The sequence below is a fragment of the Nelumbo lutea genome, chromosome 1 (assembly GCF_056320005.1).
Source record: "Nelumbo lutea isolate HS-2025 chromosome 1, American lotus-T2T, whole genome shotgun sequence".
NCBI classification, from domain to species: domain Eukaryota; kingdom Viridiplantae; phylum Streptophyta; class Magnoliopsida; order Proteales; family Nelumbonaceae; genus Nelumbo; species Nelumbo lutea.
The window spans coordinates 20,363,407-20,384,574 of record NC_142684.1 but is presented as its reverse complement, the minus strand read 5'-3'; the positions used below and the strand labels follow the sequence as shown (position 1 = coordinate 20,384,574).

Sequence of the window (21,168 nt, the reverse complement as noted above, 5' to 3'; positions counted from 1 at the left end):
TGGTTGGAACCCGATTCAGCACGTAGATAGCAGTCTCTAATGCGTACCCCCAAAAGGATGTGGGTAATTGTGAGCGTACGAGAAGCGGCCGGACCATGTCCAACAAGGTCCTATTCCTCCTCTCTGAAACACCGTTGAGTTGAGGTGTAGCAGGAGGAGCTAGTTGTGACACTATCCCATTGTCCCTTAAGTAGTCCCTGAATTCGTCAGAGAGATACTCGCCACCTCGATCTAATCGAAGGGCCTTAATTTCTCTCCCTAACTGTTTCTCGACTTCCTGTCTGAACTCTTTGAACTTTCCAAATGATTCAGACTTATGTCTCATTAGGTACACGTAACAATATCGTGAAAAATCATCTGTAAAGGTGATGAAGTACACGTGTTGATTCCGTGTCCTAACACTCAGGGGACCACATACATCAGTATGTATCAGGTCAAGTGTGCCTTCAGATCTTTCAGGCTTACCGTCAAATGGCCGCTTAGACATCTTACCTTGAAGGCAAGGTTCACAAGTGGGAAGATTTTCTACGGTTAGAAAATCCAAAGGACCATCCTTTACCAGCCTTGTGATTCGGTCAATACCGATATGGCCAAGTCGATAATGCCAGAGGCACGTGGGACTTACTGTATCACTATTCATTTTCTTGGGATTTTCGACCGACGTAGTTTTGGTTAAGTTAGTTTCCAGAGAAGGATGTAGAACATAGAGACCGTTCTCTAGTTCCCCGCATGCGATGAATTTATTATTCCGTTTAACAGTAATCATATTACTAAAATAAACAGTATATCCATCAGCACACAGTTTTGAAACAGAAATTAAATTTCTTCTCAAGTTCTGTACATAAAGACAATCTTTAAGTACAAGTATTCATTCTTTAAAAACTAATTCTACGGTTCCTATTGCCGCCGCTGCAACACTTGCAGTTGTTCCCAAGAATAGTGTCACTTTTTTGGGAGATTTTGGGGGGCCTCTCCTCGGCCAGAGTGCTCGCTCTGGTGGCGAGATTTGGTTTGCTGCGAGGCTGGGCGCTAAGGCGGGAGCTAAGGCTGCTGAAGCTAAGGTTGGGGCAATTGGGGGAACTGCTGCTGATACTGATACTGGGAGACCTGGTGCAGTACGCGTTGTTGATAGAGCTGAAGTTGTTGAAACTGTTGCATTTGAGCCTGCATGGCCCTCATGCAGTGCATCAGGTCCTCCAGCTGGTTCGGGCTGGCCACTGGGGGCACGTCCGAAGGTTCAAGCAATGTCGTTCTGACTGTAGCAGGGAGTGGGGCGATGACAGGTGCCATTGTGAGAGGCACGTTCAAGATGGGGATTCCGTCCGCTGAGAGGGGGATGGTGAACTATCCAATACAGACAATGGGAAGCTGGGGTTGTTCCCTGGAGTTATCCATTTCCGTGCTTCATCTAACATTGCTAGAGGAAGCCATGAGTGTTGGATTGTTTCAAGGAAGAGGAAAGAACTGAAAGAGTTTAGAGAGAAAGACCTTTTGAAGCGTTTCCCACAGACGACGCCAAATGATGCGACACGATCCGGGCACTCCTAGCTGGCTGTTGACTGGCTCATTGTCGGCAATCGGACGACACCTGAGAAGACGAAAAGAAGGATTCCCGAGGATTTTACCTGGTGGGAATACTCCGATGCTTAGTATTGGGTACAGGAAGCAAAGGGAAAACGAAGGCTAAGAATGTAGGTCGTGCTTTATCACTATATTCGAGAGATTAGAGATTTTTCGAGAGAGAGCATTTCCTTTCTGCCCTGAGGGCTTTTATAGGGGCACTCTTACGAGATCAGGCATAACCACCACCGGGCCCCTGCCACAGCCGTTACTTGCCAGGGCTGCGCATGTGGCCGTTGGGACATACCCCTTGCCCAGGCGAGTTACACGTCTCCAAAGTGATAGGCACACCTCCGCCTGCCAAGGGACACGGGTGCAGACTGTCGAAAGGACAGAGACTACACCGTCAGTAAGGGATATGGCGTAGTCTGATTGGTACGGCCTGCTAGAAAGAAGCTTCCTAAGGAATGCTCGTGCAGCCCGTTCACGAGCTACTTTGCAGCGAGCTCGGAATACTTCAGGAGTACCCTTAGTAGAATTGGTCCTCGGGATGACTTGCCTGTTTGGGAGCTCGGGCGAGCTGGTTTTTTTAGCTCACAAACTAAAGTTGCCTCAGAATATCCCTTGCGCGCTACGATGTAGCAAACTACTTTATGGGCCTGTTGGCCGTACTGGGCCACAATGCTGAACTGTCGCTTACGCTGAATCAGTATCTACGTGTCATCGTTTCATAGGTTGGGTCAAATCCTCCTTCATCACATGGTATAGAAAGATAACTAAGTTTTTAGTTCGGTGTGGATATTGAATTATATCAACAGATTCAAGCTTATTTATAAAACCTCAAAATAGTAAGATCTCCACTGTTGTTGTTTATGTAGATGATCTCAGAGAACCTTTTTATACGGTTCCAAATGAAAGAGCTTGGAGAGCTCAGACATTTTCTTGGGCTAGAACTTGAAAAAGTAAAAGATGGAATGTTTCTCTGTCAGCACAAATACACAAAGGATCTCTTAGAAAAGTATGGAATGGTCGACAGCAAACCTATCTCTACACCAATAGATCCGAATGTAAAGCTACATGTGGAAGAAGGAGAAGAACTAGAAGGACCGACCATGTACCGACAAGTAGTAGGTAGTTTAATCTACGTAACAATGACCCATCCGTATATAACCTTTGCAGTTGGAGTCATGAGTCATTTCATGCAGAATCCTAAAAAACCTCATCTTCAAGCAGTTCGTCGAATCCTACGATATGTGAAAGGAACTATTGACTTTGGAATCCTTTACAAAAAGAAAGAAGAGTGTCAAGTTAATGGATTCTGTGATGCCGATTATGCAAGAGATCTAACAACAAGAAGATCCACATTAGGATACGTTTTCAAACTTGGATCAGGGGCAATATCGTGGTGTAGTAAGAGACAACCAACAGTGTCATTATCAATTACAGGAGCAGAGTATAGATCAGCAGCAATGGCAACACAAGAAAGTAGTTGGTTATCACAACTACTAAGAGACATACATCAACAAATTGACAATCCAATTTCATTTATTGTGATAACCTATCCGCAATACGACTAGCAGAGAATCCTGTATTTCGAGTTGCTTCTCTTTGTTTTTATTGTGTGGCCCGCTTGTTAGTTGTGTTTTTACATTTTATAACCAATCGTTTGGCATCTTCCATCTTAAGTTGTACTTGTGCAAGCGTGGATTGGAGCTATTGGAGATAATCCTTAAAGTTGATGGTTTTCTTTATTTCCGAGTTAACCTCTCCCAGAACCGTTTCTGTTAGAGAGCCAAACGCCTTCTCTGCCATCTTCCGATCTGTTGGAGTCTCTGCCATTCTTTTTCTTCAGCTAATTGAAGTTGGAAGATAATCGCTCTGCAGCTCTTATGTCTCGAGATATCTCTACGAGAATCTGGGGAAAGGAACACTGAAATGGACCAAGTGCATGCCGCACGCTCTTCTAGTTCTTCCTCTCGTCTCTCCACTCTCCTCCGTTGCGACTCCAATGAAAGTTGGACGCGCTTTCGCCATGGAAATAAAGTCAAAACACGAGATAAAACTACTTTTATATTTCCATTTATAGGTGTGGGTTGTGTTTGCTTGTTGTATTGGGGTTCCCAAAGAAGTTCTGTGACTGTTGTCGACTTGTCGCTGCACCTGCACATGCGAACTCTCTTCCTCTTTGAGTAATTGCTTAACTATCAAATTTATTAAGCGTTTGAAGAAGTCTTCGGTGCTCGCAAGACCGTTGCAGCCTTGCATTGGGAATATCTCCCGTAAAAAAGAATCACTGTGTGACCGTGGCACAGGTGATTGCTGAAGCTGATTTTATCTTCAATTGACTACAGTTTCTATATGTAGGGATATCCATGTCCATGGGTAGGCGTGGCAATTTTTCACCCAACCCGCTGAATCCGCTCAACTCGCCCATTTATTTGACGGATTGTGTGATCAATCCATCATCCAATCCACCCATTTAAATAGGTTGGGTTAATCATTACAAACATAAGTATTAATTCTTTAGCCTTTTTTTTATTTTCTTCATTTGAATTAAATAATTTATAATTAATACATTAATTTTGTATTCATTGTTGACTAAATTTAGTTTTGTTTTGAACCAACACACTTCACCCAACATAAATCCAAATCAATTTCACCCAAGTCCGGTTCAGTTCAACACAGTCTGACCAGATCCAACATATACCGATCTGGGTTAAGCTGAATTTGAAATAGACCTCAAATGGGATGGCTTGGTATTGCTTGCTTTGCGCGATTTGGGTCATCCGGTCCAACCATTATTCACATAGCCTGACCCAACCCGACAAAAGCTGATCAGAGTAGACCCAAATTTGAAGCGGGTCAGACCGGGTGAAGTCCAGACCCTAAACCACCCCACTTGTTTTGCCTGGTTCGGATCATCGGTTTGGCTCATATCCATAAAACCCAACCCAAATTCGGCATGGGTCAACAATGCTAGCTGACCTATATCCTTTGGAGCCTCTAGCTTGGGGCCAACCTGAATCCGGCTCGATCCGGTCCGACTGAAGTGAACCAGTGCAGTCAGGGTTTGGCTCGACCGAGTTGAATCGGCCCGATTGGGTGTGGTCCTGACCATACTAAATTTGATCGGTTTGGGTCTGGTCCGACCAGTCTGAACTGGTTCAATCGGGACCTGGTCTGGTCGAAAGGGTCCATATCTAAATGGTTCAATCACTCTTGATGTGATTAGCTCAAAGACAATCCAATTGAATAGTTCAAGTTGGTTTGATCGATTTGAACCTAAGTGGCTCGTCAAATCCGAAGCCCGAACATAGTTAAATGGCTTTGTTGCTTATGTAAAGATAATGCATGTAATGTGATTTGAACCTTCACCACTTGTGTAAATAACAACTAATATTATGACTAAGCTTTGCCCAACTTATTTATTAGAATGGAGTTAGTTTTTGGTTTTAAGTACGTAAGTATAAAATTAATGGGTTTGGGCAGGTTGGATTGGGTTAAAGCGGGTTTGGGTTGAACCCAACCCATTTAATTTTACATAATTGGATCATTAACGGGTTGGCGGGTTAAATGGGTTGGGTTGAAACTCAACCCAAACCAAACCCAACCCAACTCGCCCAATTGCCACCACTATCCATGGGTCCGGTTAAATTGTAAATCTGGCTTGACCCAATCCTATAGGGTCGGGTTAAGGTCACAGATATTCGACTTTAGGGTTGGGTTAGGGTTTTGATTATTCAACCTGGCTCAAGTTTGGTTTTTGGCTGATTTACCCCACCGGGTCATGATGTCCTGCATATATACAAAGTATTTTTATAATTTTTGACTTCTAACTCCATGGCCTTAAAGTTTAATATTTATTTATATGTTAATTTTAGTTTTCTTTCTTTTAATGTGAAAAATGACACCTTAGATTCTATAAAACAAGTTTCTAACTTAATTAATGGATTTTGGATATTCAAAATGTACTAAAAAAGTATAATTGAAATTCTACAGGTTGGGTTGAATTCGGAAATTATGCATTTTATGATCGGGTTGAATTGGGTTCGGGTTAGGGTTTAGGCAAATTCGTGCTAAATACGATCCATTGACATTCCTATTTGTAATCACTTCTCATTCATGTAAAAGGTTCCTAATATACGGTGAGATGTGGATGTGAGGTTGGTGTGAGGATCGTTTTGTGAGGAATAAATCCCAATTCATTTTTGCGGGGCATGGCATCTATCGTGTTGGACTTAAGATATTGGATTAATATCTTATTCTGATGTCAAGTTTCAAAGCCATTGGGTTTTGTTCTACATCACCTTTTTTGGTTTTTTTTTTTTTTTTCAAAGAGGTCGTCAGGTTTCAACTTGGGTCTTGGCCAACTTGACCAAACCTTACTTTTCTTTATATTTATATGGATAAATATTATACAAATATTTATTTATATAAGTATTTACGCATATATGTATATGTGCAATCATACATGTTAAATCCAAACAAAAAAGCCAAGGTTTAAGAAGTTCTTACCGTTCGTATGCATACCAAGAATGGGAGTAGCAGCAATCGCGGCTAGTAGAACAACAGTGACTGGAAAAATCGATCACCGGCAGCAATTGATTAGAAGAACGGCAATGAACTTGCAAAGAGAGAAACAACACCACCAGTATCAGGAGATTAGTGGCGGTGATAGTTAAGGGTGTCGATGGACCGGTTTTGGATTGAACCCGTCCAGTCCGAAATCAATTTTGATGGATTGGGCGAACCAACAAGATATATTGGATTGGACCAATCCGGTCCGAAATATTTATTACATTGGATTGGACCTGGTCCATCCGTAACAAAATTATATTGGATTGGGTTGGATTAAGACAATATCTGGTTCATTGATATAATAAGATAAGAATATGTGTCAATGGACCGGTTTGGATTGAAACCAATCTAAATCAAAATGAATTTGAACAGATTGAATGGTCCAGATATTGAATTGGACCGGTCCAAATTGGTCCAAAACATTCATCGGATTGGATTGAGCCTGGTCCATTTATAATGGACTAACATTGGACTGGAACGAATTGGACCAAATCCAATCCAATTGGCACCCCTAGCCATAGTGAGTTTGCAAGTAGAACAGAGCAGAAATCCTAGGGCCTTAACCATGAATATTTTTGATTGATTGTATTTTGATGATTCACTCTACATTTGGGAAACTCAATTTTCCCAAATCGGAGAAAGGTAATATAAGGTTAATACCTTGCCGGGTAAGTGATACCTAGGAAAAACATCTTTATCATGGATCCCACTTAAATCCTCAAAAAAGAACATAATAGAGTCAGTTAATGGGAATCACAATCCTATCGACCGACTTTCCCCCTAACAAAAAGAACATAATTGGTTTTTAGTGACAAATTTAATGGTCTTGATTTTTGGTTAGAAGATTCTGAATAGAGATATATCTCTCTCTTAAATATATTAAGGCTCAGTTTGGAAGGAGTACAAATACAAATTTGTAGAATACAAAACCTTATATTTTATATTATTTTACATGTATTTGTACTATATAAATTTGTATTTATAGTGTACAAATTTGTATGAAACTTGGAAATGTTTAACAATTAGGGGTGATTATTTTTGTTCAGCCCAGCCCAGCCTGCAAATGTCAAGCTTGGGCTCGGGTCTGAAAGGAGTGGGCTGAATAGAAATCCAATCTCTGGTATTTTTAGCAGAAAGTGCACATTCTCAAGCGACCAAAAGCCTAAAACCTGCTTTCTCATAAACGCAGAGAATGGGTATCCGTAATATGGGGTCGTTTGATAATGACTAAATGACTGACTGAACTGAATGGCTTATTACTTTATCTTTTTGTTGATACAAAACAATTGAATTATTAAATATTCAAATTTACAACCCAATTTAAGTTTCTGCCATTAAAGAGTTCACAACCTGCTTAATAATTTATTGATCACTAAAATACAAAGCAACAATCCATTCAATTCAGTCACTTCAGCTATTATCAAACAACCTCTTCTTGGCAGTCAAAATAGCTGAATGACTCAATTCCCTCACCCAGTGTTTATGGGCCAAGCTTCAGTGTGATAAATAAAGCTCTCATTTTAGGAAGTTTTACAATTGTTAGACACTTGCTGCATTTGGCATTCTTGGACTACTTATCTCCATTTTACTGTTAAAATGCCCCAATGAACACTGTGTTTTTAACTGCAAAAAGCAGATATAAGTCCTTAAAATAAGGAATGCCAAATGCAACCTTAGACAACCAATTCAAAGGGTCGCCTGTCTAATGGATGGATAAACACACAGCCTATGAGTCTGTGGCATTAATCGGGCTCAGGCTCAAAATCCAATTCTCGTAATACAACTTTCAAAGTATACCCCTCTCCAGCAAATAGTGCAATGCATAGTTAATGGGAAGGGGACCATTGCTGCATCTAGAAGAAAACCATCAGAATGGATTAATGAAGCCAATCCAAGCTGATCTTCTATTTACGGGCATCCATTTTGAGGTTGGGGAGATGGGGTTGGAAAGGCTGCCATGGAATAGCTGTCTCTTAATCGCAAATCACTCGCTTCAGATGCCTAAGGTTCTTAGCTGATTCTGGCAGTTCCTTCATACTTGAGCATCGCCTCATGCCAAGCTTTTTCAAACCCCTTAACTCATCTAACGTTTCAGGGAACTTCTTCATATTTAAGCAATCCGATACATCAAGGAACCTTAACTTCTTGAGTTTCTGAATCGAGTCTGGTAATTGTAGAAGTCCTGTACATGCATGCAACCTTAGCACCTCCAGCTCTGTGAGATCTCCAATCTCTTCAGGTAGTGCAGATAAATCATGACAATTGGTAATGCTAAGCTTTTTCAGATGGGCAACATTGCCAATCCCTGGTGGCAATTTCTTCAGATCATTGCAGTAATCTATGTTGATCTCAGTGAGATTTGGCAACATTTCAGAGATCACAGTGGTGCAATTCCTGGTGGCTTCTCCAACTTCACACAACTAGTGATATCTTGTGCAAATTCTTGAAGGGCACTTTGATGTCATTGAGTGAAGGAATAAAAACTTTCTCTAACCTGAATCTCTTTAGTTGAGCTAGATTACCAAGTGCTTGCCATCCAGCGAGTTTGGATTTTCTGCTTCCCTGGTTTGCAATGATCAGAGTTCTAAGCTTCTCCATTTTCTTGATGAATGGAGGTAGTTTATAGTCCCTCCCCAAGAAGTCCAGAAGAACTTTGGCTTCCGGAAATTGCATATTGAACCATTCTAAGGGACATATTTCACCTGCAAGATATTTTAAGTCATGGTGAAGAAGAAAACAATTGACTGAGCAGCACTTTGGTGTTAAAAGAAGAAGGATGATCAGGTAATTAACCTGTGAGGATGGAGACAAGGTGGGCATTTAGGAGTTGTTCTTCTTCTTTCTTCCATGACTCTGGAAGGTCATCTTGTCTTCTTTCCATTGTAAGCCTCTTACTCTGCCTTGTGTCTCCTTCAGGCTTCGGTAGATAGCCAATTCTCTGAGAAGATCATGTTGAATCACGAATAGCTCATCTAAGTTACCACCAATGTCCCCTGCATCTTCCCTAATAAAATCACAAGTTCACAACCAACTAAGCAAACAGAAACAGATGATCCCACTAAGATTTTCAATTGTAGATTCAGAGAAAATGTATTTATTCTTGGAATTTAGTTGTCAGTTGCTTATTTTCCATCAGAGTGGAAAAACAAAATGAATAAGTAAATCCAGCATACCTTGCAGCTCCAACAAAATTTACAAAGTTTCGGTTGGAAAGTTTCTTGAGTATGTCATAGGCATCATTTTCACCATCAAGCTTGTAGAGCTCAATCCAAATATCTAGAAGAACAGAGGCAGGGATTTTTCGGTCCTCAGGAAAGCAACCCAAGTCCATAAAACTTTCTCGAAGATTGACATCGAGGAGTTCTATACTTGGTGCTAGGCAATCTTGTAGAACGGAATGATGATCGAAAATTGATTTAGAGCTACTTTTCGAAAGTATGCTCTCTGTCATTTCCCATATCTTTGGTTCTTCCCTTCTTAGTGACTTATCGATCACGCTAAGAACCAAGGGCAATCCCTTGCAACCTTTCACAACCAGCAATCAGAAATGGTTTTGTATCAGAGAAGAATTACAAGGGTTAACTTAATTATTTTCTTTTTGTGCTCAAGTTAGTGGGTTCCCTAGGCACTACACCATAACCCGAGTGTGATGAGACATGGGTAAGGGCTCATAATGTAGGTATGGATATGACACTAAACAGAACAGAATGGTGAAACCAGGATTCATTTTGATGATCCCATGTAGTTGAAACAAGGCTTGGATGATATTCATGCATAGGCGGATCTATGGATATATGTCAGTATGGGCAATTGACCCATGAGTTTTGAAAATTTTTTATATAATAATGAAAATAACTAAATTTTTTCACAACTTCCCCATTTAAATAAAATAATAGGGGTCAAATTATTTATTTATTTTGATGATAAGGGGTCAAATAATGGCACCCATGGTAGCAGTGTACTTATTCCCGGAAAAACTATTAACCAATCAAAGTGGTATCGTTAAAGTGATAACCAATCATGGTAGCAGCAGGACATAATGCTTGTCGCCACTGATCAAGGGACCTGGATTCGCCATTGAATCCATGTGGATGGGACAGAAAAATCACCTTTTCTACAAGATCATCATCAACCTTCAGGCTTCCATTTTCGGCTGCCAATTGACAGAAGAGTTTAATTGAATTTCTGTGGCTTAGTGTTTTCACTTTATATACAGAATCAAACTCTTTCAATTCTGTTCTTGATGTTATCAGCATCTTGAACATCTTGTAAGTCACTGTGTTAAAAGCAGGCTTCAGTTTCTCAATGTCTGAGTCTGACCAAACATCATCTAGAGCCAACAGCATATGTTCTTGTTTTTGCTGGCTCAACTGTTCCCCTAGTCGATTAACTGCATTTTCATCATCTTTCAAGTCTCCTAGTGAATTGCTTGCGGTATCTTTGAAAATGTCCTTTATGAGATTCTTTGTCTCAGGCGAGCTTGAAACCCTTAAAAAGAAGATCTTCTTCCTGAATTTGCCTGTCCAAACACAATATAAGATATACAGACGGATATGGACTATGAAGGAGTAAGAAAAATCATGTATGAGGTTCATGGAAGATGAATATTGTGATCATTCCATGTTTGAGCTCAACAGATTAACAATAAGACGTGCCTATCTGTAGAATTGAAGAATATTAATTTTACACTTGTGCAGAGGAAGGAACTTCACCAGACATTACCAACCCTGCCTTAATTGTTTCCAGTGCAATTTCATTTATGTTTGGTTTGAAGGAAAAAGTAGGGAAAGGAAAGGAAAGGAAGGGAAGCCTTTAGATTTCCCTTCCTTTCCCTACCTTTTCCTTCAAACCAAACATAGCCTTAGTACCTTGAAAAGAAGGGAAAGGTAGGAAAATCTGTACATCTTACCTTTTGTTTTGTTTCAAACAATGTTTTAAAAACCGAATTAAGGGCTGAACCATTTTTTAGGTCAAAAAGTTTTTTTTTTTTTCATGAAAATAGTGGGGCAAGGCACTTATTAACTCCTTGAAATGTATAGATTTCAAAAAGTTACCCAAAGTAAAAAAAAAAGAATCCCATTTAGACATTCAAGTGCAAAGTTATGGCTTCGGGAAGTTTGCACGTATAGTGAGTGTGCAACCCATGACCCAATGACTATGTCGAATTGATTAGCGGTTCAACCACCTGGATCGAACAATTTTTGACCAAATCAATAGATTTTGATCCAATCATTGATTTTAGCCAAATTGAACCCTAAATCATGACCAGATGATGATTTAAACGGTTCAACCATCTGAATCAACAGTGTGCTAAAAAAACTGGTTTCAAGACAAATACAACTTAGTTCTGATTTCAGCATCAGTGGGAAACCAAGTTTTTAATTAACATGATATTTTAGCATATGCATACAAAATCACATGAATAATTCGTATGTGTACTCCACAACTAGTGATGAAGATGATGATGATGATCTGGGCCGGGTTACCATTGAATATGCAAGTGGTCTCAACTCTGTGGGCTATGATCAATAAATGCATAATATTTAAAATGTATGATTCTATAAAGATGGGCCAGGCCTTGGGTCCTCAGGCTGGTATAGGTCTGGCCAGCCCAGCCTAGTCCACGCTGAACTTTGGGTAGGACTGTCAACGGATCGGTTCTGGGTTGGAATTAGGTAAAATCGGATCTGGAACTGACTCAGACCCTATAGGGTCTGTAATTCTGGACCCAGAATCGAACCGATCGATTCTTGGGAAATCTGAGGGATCCGATTTTGATATATATGCTAATAATACCCTTGCTTAAAAATTGCAATAAAAACTATGTAAAAACTTAAAATGCAACAAAAACCCTGCTAAAAGCAATAAAAAAACCTAATAAAACGGAAACTGATAAAAAACAATAATAACTATATATGGACCCGGTTCGGATCTGATAATAATTGGAATTTTTTTTTCAGAACCAGAACAGATCCATCGGAACAAGTTCTAAAACCAGAATCGCCCCAACCGGTCCGGTTCCATCCGGTCTATCGGGTCCCCATGCCCTAACTTTGGGTCGGAATTCTGAACGAGTCCTGGTCAGAGAGAAAGAGAGAGAGAGAGATCATAATCATACGTATGACTTGTTCGTCTCGGCAAAGCTGTGTTACCAAGGTTATCTTGCCACATCCACCAGGAGCACAAACACCAAGCACCTTCGCACCATCTCGAAACAACTCCGACTTCAATTCTTCAAGAGGCTCCTCCAACCCAATAACAGTATGTGGGAGTCCGCGGGAACCGCGCATGACGTGGTGGTGGAGTTGGTAATTAGACTGTGTAGGAGCTGATTCCTTTTGCTCTCGATCCAGTCATTCGTCTGCCCGTTCAATTCGAAAAATCGGCTTATAGATTCATCATTTAATTCAAGCAACCTCTTTGCATACTTGTATCTCCTCCACAAGTTCCAACGGCGGATGCTTTGGCCTTTCTGCATTAGCCTTTGTCCGTTCTCATAGTGTGCCGTCAATGTACCTGTATCCTCTACCGGACCATCGCCCAATTCTTCATCTAATCTCCTCCACAAATCGGGAAGTCATCACAAGGAAGCATTGTCCACTGAAGCCGTTCCAACACTAGTATCAGCACAATAGTCATCTAGTGAAGAAGATACCAAGAAAATCCAAGGCCATCTCCAGAAATACACTCACCTACTACCAAATTAACCGGGGAGAGAGAGTGCCAACCACTCCAATTAGGAACCACAACTCAACATGGCCTCGACCTAATACTTGTTGTAGCATTGTAAAGAAGAATCCTTGGGGGTAACACACTTTGGGAACCAACACTGCCACCATCCAAATCCATAATTTATTCCAATCACATTTCACCACACCAAATAATCAAACCCAATTTTTCAATGTTCTACCTTCAAAACGCTCGTTAGGCACTCAACCTGAACTTTAGCCACAAGACACCCCAAAACCATAAGAATCATCCAGCCTATTGCCTAAGCCCATACCCAAGCCTTGGGGAAGATGTTTGTGGAGCAGTTCAAGAGTTCTCCTTTCACACCCACACAGCCAAGAATCAAGTTCAAGATGATCTTTGAGGACATAGATCGAATTGAGTGGGGGAAACTATCATAATCGAATCTTTTATTTGTGCTACTAGCAAGCCAATCAAGTGTCTTTATGTGTGTATTGGGAGGGGAACAAATGTATTTTGTATATGGGGGACTGCCCATTGCAGTATTGTAATTATCAATATGATTTTTCACAACATTGATGCATCCTTCTGTCAAAATCCCAAAAGCTTAATTGCCTCTTTAGGGGGTGGTGAGTAATCAGAAGGGAACTAACATGTAAAGGTTAAACACGGGTCCCTGACACATCAGTACAATATATATAAAGTGCCTCTTTACTAGTTTGTGTGCAATCTGTTGACTTGTCATATATTGTTGCTTTGTCTCATAGGCTTACCTAACACATTCTAGTGCCGCATGGGGCCTCAAGCGACTAGCCCTGTGACAACTTGTTATGAAACATTTGAAATTTAGAATTACTAGATACGTTTTGATACACAATAGAATATATATGGACTTGGACAACTATTATATAACCAATTCAAAGGATCGTCTGTCCAATAGATGTATAAACACACACAGCCTAAGAGTCTATGACATTAATCAGGCTCAACATTCAATTCTCGTAATACAACTAACTTTCAAGTATACCCCTCCCTCGAGCAAAGAGTGCAATGCATAGTTCATAGTTAATGGGAAGGTGGGGTTGGAAAGGCTGCTATAGAATAATCGTCAATTCATCACAATCACTCCTCAAATGCCTAAGGTAATTGGCTGATTCTAGTAGTTCCTTCACACTTGAGCATCGTCTCATGTCAGGCATTTTCAAACCCCTTAACTCATCTAGCGTTTCTGGGAGTTTCCTCATTTTTAAGCAATCTGATACATCAAGGAACCTTCACTTCTTAAGTTTCTGAATCAAGTTTGGTAACCGTAGCAGTCCTGTACATGCATGCAACCTTAGCACCTCCAACTCTGCTAAATCTCCAATATCTTCAGGTAGGCAGATAAATCATGGCAATTGGTAATGCTAAGCTTTTTTAGATGGAGAACATTTCCAATCCCTGGTGGCAATTTCTCAGATCGTTGCAATAATCCAATGTTGATTTCAACGAGGTTTGGCAACATAACAGAGATCATAATGGTGCAATTAATCCTCTTGGCTTTTCCAACTTCACACACAACCAGTTATATCTTGTACAAATTCTTGAAGGGCACTATGATGTCATTGAGTGAAGGAATAAAAACTTTCTCTAATTTAAATCTCTTTAGTTGGGTTAGATTACTAAGTGCTTGCCATCTAGTGATCAGTTTGGCTTTTCTGCTTCGTTGATTTGCAATGATCAGAGCTCTAAGCTTTTCCATTTTCTTGATGAATGGAGGTAGTTTATAGTCCCTCCTTTGGAAGTTACATATTGCACCATTCTATAGGACATATTTCACCTGTAAGATAGCTCATGGTGAAGAAAGCAATTTGATTGGGTGGCATTTCGGTGTAAAAGAAGGATGGTTAGGTAACCTGTGAGGATAGAGACAAGATGGGCATTTAGGTGTTGATATTCTTCTTTCCTCCATGACTCTGGAAGGTCATCTTGTCTTCTTTCCATTGTAAGTCACTTACTCTGTTTTATGTCTCCTTCATTCTGACTTTGGTGGATGGCCAATTCTCTGAGTAGATGATTTTGGATGATGAATAGCTCATTTAAGTTGCTAACAATCTCCCTTAGATCTTCCCTGATAAAATTGTAATTGATTATATATATATATATATATATATATATATATATATATATATATATATATATATATGTAAATAGATGGTCTCATTAAAATTTTCAATTACAAATTTGGATGCATGTTACTGTAAAGTGAAAGATTTCCCATGCCATGCTTCAGCTTGGCACCCTTATGATAAAGAGTTCCCAACCACCATGACTTTAGTCATGTGGGGCTTTTATTTGGTTTTATTTTTTTCTTGTTGGGATGATGATAGAGTTGTTTTGATTGAAAATCAATGTTTAGAGAACTGAACCGGGCATAGACTCAAAAAAGAGGTTGGCGGGTGAGAGATTACAAATGGACTGGACCCAATGTAAGTCATGGTGAAGAGGTTACAAATGAACCAGGCATCACCAATCCATTTACATTTTCGGAAATTACAAATGTGAGTGGACTCACATTTGTAAGTGATTTCACAAAATTGCTTTTATGTAAAAGTATTTTTATAAAAGTAAAAGTACTTTTACTTTTATAAAAGTACTTTTGTAAAAGTATTTTTATTAAATTGCTATTGTAAAAGTACTTTTATTAAAGTGCTTTCCTAAAAGTGCTTTTATGAAACTGTTTTTTATAAAAGTGCTTTCATAAAAAGACTTTTCATAAAAGTGTTTTTATAAAAGTGCTTTTGTAAAAGTGTTTTCATAAAAGTGCTTTCGTAAAAGTGCTTTTATGCCGATTTCAGTCTTGATAGGTTTCAAATTGGACAAGGATTTGACTTCATGATCGGATTATTGGAAATTTGGTTTAGGTCCAATTCAGACCAATAAGAATATGATCCAATTTATTTTGGATTGGACCAAGCCAATAAAATAATTGTAATGGATCATCCAAATCTGATTTAATAAGGTTTGGATCAGATTGGATCCAATCCAAAACCGGTCGATTGATAATCATATATATATATATAGAGTGAGAGATAAATAGATAGATAGATATAAATTTGTCATTTTACTATCTTACCCCAACTTTCTCTTATTCGTTGGGTGACTTTTGGGCTCTTGAGGCTAGGGTTTTCTTGGAAGTTTTCAAGCAAGAAGAATTTGTTTTGGAGACTATATCCACAACAAGGTTTTTGCTATCATTCATCTCCAATAAGGTTTCTCAAGAGTGTTTGTTCCCTCTTTTAAGTGGGAAGATTTATTCTTGTTTTACTGTTGTAAACCACTATTTTTTGTGAGGATTTGAGTTGGACTAAGAGGGTTTTTCTTGACGATATCATCCTCTAGTTGGACTAAGAGGGTTTCTCTCCAACAAGATTTATTCTTGTTTGTTCTCTCTTTTAAGTGGAAACTTTCATGGGTTAGTGCCTTGTGTTTTTTCCTTTTCACACTAGAAATCTTTTCCACATTAAAAGTTGGTGTTGTGTGTTGATCTTTTGTTGCTCTGATATTTCCTTGCTATTTCTAGGTTATTGTTGTTGTTTTCTTGAGTTTTGTCGAGGTAATAGTCAACTACTAAGAAATCTCTCCGTGTAGTAGTTGACTATACTAAGAATAGATTGTAGCTAGTAATTGACAACTAGAATGTAGCAGTTGACTACTAAGGATAGGATACTGGTAATAGTCGACTACTAAGAACAACATATTTGTAACAATCGACTACTAAGTAGGGGTGCTCACGGTTCGGTTAACCAAACCGTGGGGCATTTTTTGTAACTGAGCCTGTAGTACTAGTTTTTGGAAAACCGATAACTAAAATCGAACTGAAACCTACCAGTTAACCATCGGTTTGATTCATTGGTTTTTTGGTTTTTTAATTTTTACAATATATATTATAAAAATATATATAAATATATAATAAAAAATTATAAATATATATAATATTATATTTTAAAAAATAAATAATATATCACACATTATCTATATATATATATATTTATATATAATACATATTTATTAATTTATAATATATATATATATATATATATATATATAATATAAAACATATAGAAATATATGTGTACCGTTCGGTTTGGTTAACCGTCAATTTTCTATATTGGTTCACCAAAATCAAACTGATACCTTTGATTTTTTAAAAACACTGAACCGAAACTGAACCGACCAATTCGATTAACTGATTTTTCTGTTTGGTTTCAGTCAGTTTGGTTTTTCCATTTTTTTTTGTTCACCCCTACTACTGAGGATAGGGACCTACAAAACCTCACAACAATTGATTATTTTTCATTTCTCCTTTTCTTCCAAGTGTTTGTTACTCTCTTTATTGTGTATTCAGGACCAACAATTTTCTTACTCCTTTGCTCCCTCATTTCTCTCTTAGGTTTTATCCATTTAGTATATGATGCCTTGATTCTAGGGTTTCAATCTCATTTCATTTTTCATAAGCAATCAACATGCATTATTCTTTGGAGTTTTTGTAAGATCTTAGACTCCATCTATATCCAACTTGTAAAAGGCTCACACAAGCTGTCTTACTGTCTCAATCCTACTAACTATTGCAACTAAGTGACCTTTAAGCTGCAATTTGAAATCTCTAAGAATTCATGTGTTCCCATGGAAATTACTTACCATATCCAATTTCATATTACCATGCATGTATAATTATCTTTTATTTCTTCATATCTAATTAACTCATGATTTCTTTAATTAATATTTGGTAGAGAACTAGGGCATTTACATTAAGATCATTCGTTATTTTCTATTTCTTTTAATTTCAAGGTTGTATATTTTCGAGGTTAAATTGGTTCTATATACAATCTTGGAGATTTAAATGGAATGAACTAGGGCATTTACATTAGCATCTCTTATATGGTTTCATGCAATCTATTCCTTATATTTTAAGATCAATGATGAATAGCTTTGTAGTTTATGATGCCTTCTGGATTTCCATTATTTATAGTAAGCACATATTCTTAGATTAAAATTTCTTTTGTTGTTTTATCTTCCATAGGAAAAATATTGAGGACTTCACACAAGAGAGTTCCTTTGCTTTTCAAGTATATCATATTTATGTAGATTGCTATATATGAAGAGATTTGTATAATTCATTTTTTTGGAAGTTTTTAGAAACAACATGATGCTTTGTTCATTTCAATCATAAAAAAAATCCCAAGATTCTTGTGACCCTTATAATTTCATCTAGGATTTACTTTCAAGCTTAACTCTAACTCTGTTAGGTTGTCTATGTTGAATATAATTTGATATCCACTTTCAACTCTGCCCATTGTTCCTAGATTACAACTTAAATTGATTGAGGAAATTGGACATTCCATTACTTAGAAATGTTCTAATTTTAAGAGAAAACAACCATGGGGTAGGGATATCACCTTATGAAAAGAGCATATATCTTTCCTCTTGGAGAAAAATTTTGAGAAGTAGTTTCACCATTGAACATGCACTTTAGCCCTTGCATTTGTCATATTGGCCACCCAATGCCATCCTCTAAAGATATCATCCATGGAAAAAGCTGGTTCAAATACATCCAAAATCTCAATGTTGTCACCTTGGGTTTTGCCTCCCCTTAAAATTCTCTCTTTCCATTCTTCCCTTATGGCCCACAATATGACTACCTGGCATCTGCTCTAGTATCTTCACTCTTCTTCTTGGTAGTCCTCAATTTTTTAGCTATAAAAATAGGATACAGAACTTAATCTGTTCTAAGGGCTTAAAGATGGCTAAGAAAATGAGGCAACAAAGAAAAAGGTTTCAAATTACTACAAAAGTAAAGAAAAAATGTTTTTAGTAGTGTAGTAGTACTAATCATAAATGCATAAAAAAGGGGATGTTTCAATGATTAGATATGTTTGTTATGAGGTCTCAGTCTATTAGCTTTTATTTAAAATAGTAAATGGTAACATTACAGCTCTGTTATTAAATCCAACAAAAATTAGACTTAAACATAAACCCCAACACTCGTGGAATATCAAAACTATGTACGTATAAAACATGATGAAGATAAGAAACAAGACAATCTTCCCAATACAATTTGATGAGGATAAAAGCAAAGTATTTCAAAACAGGAAAACTACCCCAACTTCTCAATAGACATTGAATTTTACCAACCAATCCTCTCCAAATTTGGTATCAGTGCTCCCAAATTTTAATAGATATACTCAAATGTTTGATTTAGATCCAACAAAACTTGGATTTAGAACCACCCGAAACTCAATTTTTCTTGGTATCAGGGGCAAGGCCAAATAGAGTTATAGGTTTAATGCAAGACTATGAATCATTTAGAACCGAATGTGATCTAACCTGATTAATAACCCCATCAAAAAGTCCAATTCCAATCTAACATATATAACTTGGATTCAGAATTCCTTCTAAACTCAATTTTACTCAGTTCCACGGGCAAGGCCAAGTGGAGATGTAGATTTCATGAAATTTTTTGAAGCATGTGCAGGGAAAAGAATGCTAGAATAATCCAAACCAGAGCATGATCATATATCCGGTAACAATTCAGTTTGTTACTATCAGAGTGATCTACTAGGAATAGATACTAGAGAATTTATCATTGGTAGTAAACATGACCATTAGGAAGTGGGCCAAAATTTATCACAAAGTAGAGACCATTTTGTTGTGGTCAGAACCTAGTTAGAACTCTAGCAAGCTAAGTTTGATAAATTCTTACTAGGAGATCCTGGACAGTACACCATAGGAATAGACTACAGAGATAATGGTGAAGTAATCACTCCATTAATTAAGTTATTATCCAGGACAGTAACAATTACCTTCTATGCCATGTAGCTGGGACTAACATTCAGTAATGGGTTTTACTTTCATCTTGTTGTCGGATAGGTGAGGGATAGATCTAGGGCGTCCTACTTGTGGATTTCTGCATATTTGAATAGGGACTAACATTCAATAGACAAATGTTGGTATGATTTAGGGTGGCTTTGCTGATTCATTATTTTGGTTCCTTGGGGTCCATTTCTAACAAAGGGAAGAGAAAAAATTAAGGAAAAAGAATATGGGTGGAATCCTAGGGGCAGGTGAAGCTCATGGTTTGATGTCCTACTATTGGAAAGTTGTTGGACAATTGCTGAACCTGGAACTGAAGGATCTGAGGTAAGAACTGATCATCTCGAAAGGTTACTTCTATTGCATTCAAGAAGAGAACCTGTGGACAAAAATAGGTGGTTAGCTGACTCCAATTCCCAAAGATAGAAAACACATCCCACTTGATGCAATTTCATTCTCCTGCTAACCATCTTGTCTTGTGTTAGGCACTTCCCCAATGCTATAGTCCAAAAAAAAATATTTTGGAAGGGTCAAGGGTAGTAGACTTCCAGATTCTACTAGCAGGAAGTGATCCACATAGCATTGGTTCAACTTGGTTCATCATTTATCCAAAAAAAAAAAAAAAAAAGAGGCTTCCAGTTGATATATGTGAGTTACAATCAAGTCAAGATGAAATTTGGTTACCAGAGTGTTACTAGGTAGGTCCATGATGGTTTGGATGACCCCTGGTTTATGTGTTATCAAATTTGGGAGACTACATTGGCATCCAGTGGACACTTTTTTAACAATAAGTGATATATATATATATATATATATATATATATATATATATATATATATATATATATATATTATCAGAAATGTACAATGTAGATATATAAGATGTACAGTTTCTTTACACATAATGACAATTCTGATGAGCTTGTCCAATGTTGTGTTGGGATGCACATGTGAGTAGGTTTATGGAATGAGAAATGAAAGAGAGTCCCACATTGGAAAGACACAAGAAGTGCAAATGACTTATATACAAGAGTGGCCCATAACCCAATGTCCTTGACCTTGATAGAGCACCTTGTACAGAAAATGCTCTAATTTGCTCAAGTTTCAAAGCCTTGCTATGATGCACAGATGTAGTATATGGACATAAATTGATATGGGAAACGGGGATACGACTCTCTATTTCCTAAAATCCTGGATATGGATATGGGTACCAATATCCCTTGTAATATGACTATAGTGTAGGTTTATGTCTAGCTTTGGAAGCTAAATGTCATTTCTTGAGATTTTTGTCTTTCCAAATTTAATCAAGTTTCTAACACATGTAGATCTTTTATAGTATAGCTCAGTAAAATCAACCATTTTTCATATTTTAGAAGTGTTAGCATAGCATATCTAGAAGTAAACATGAATTCATGAAGTATCCAACAAGTATTATATCAGGCATTGGGATGCTAGGCATGAACATCCAGGTATAATAAATGTTTTTCC

General features: G+C 38.0%; 2 protein-coding genes and 1 pseudogene across 2 annotated transcripts; 1 reads left to right on the top strand and 2 right to left on the bottom strand.

Moving 5' to 3' along the window:
• Positions 1 to 2,438: 2,438 nt before the first annotated feature.
• LOC148873860 (secreted RxLR effector protein 161 pseudogene) lies at positions 2,439 to 3,137 on the top strand (annotated as a pseudogene).
• Positions 3,138 to 7,701: 4,564 nt separating this feature from the next.
• On the bottom strand, positions 7,702 to 9,890 carry LOC148873859 (putative disease resistance protein At5g66900). The gene is made up of 3 exons (XM_088968440.1): positions 9,312 to 9,890; positions 8,932 to 9,142; positions 7,702 to 8,840 (listed from the first exon to the last, which is right to left on the bottom strand). Exons 1-2 carry the CDS (start codon positions 9,587 to 9,589, stop codon positions 8,959 to 8,961), a joined length of 462 nt encoding a protein of 153 aa, XP_088824566.1. The 5' UTR covers positions 9,590 to 9,890; the 3' UTR covers positions 7,702 to 8,840; positions 8,932 to 8,958.
• Positions 9,891 to 10,116: 226 nt separating this feature from the next.
• Positions 10,117 to 12,750, bottom strand: LOC148873858 (putative disease resistance protein At5g66900). The gene is made up of 2 exons (XM_088967020.1): positions 12,257 to 12,750; positions 10,117 to 10,657 (listed from the first exon to the last, which is right to left on the bottom strand). The coding sequence occupies exons 1-2, from the start codon at positions 12,426 to 12,428 to the stop codon at positions 10,119 to 10,121; spliced, it is 711 nt and encodes a 236-aa protein (XP_088823146.1). The 5' UTR covers positions 12,429 to 12,750; the 3' UTR covers positions 10,117 to 10,118.
• Between the last annotated feature and the right edge of the window lie 8,418 nt (positions 12,751 to 21,168).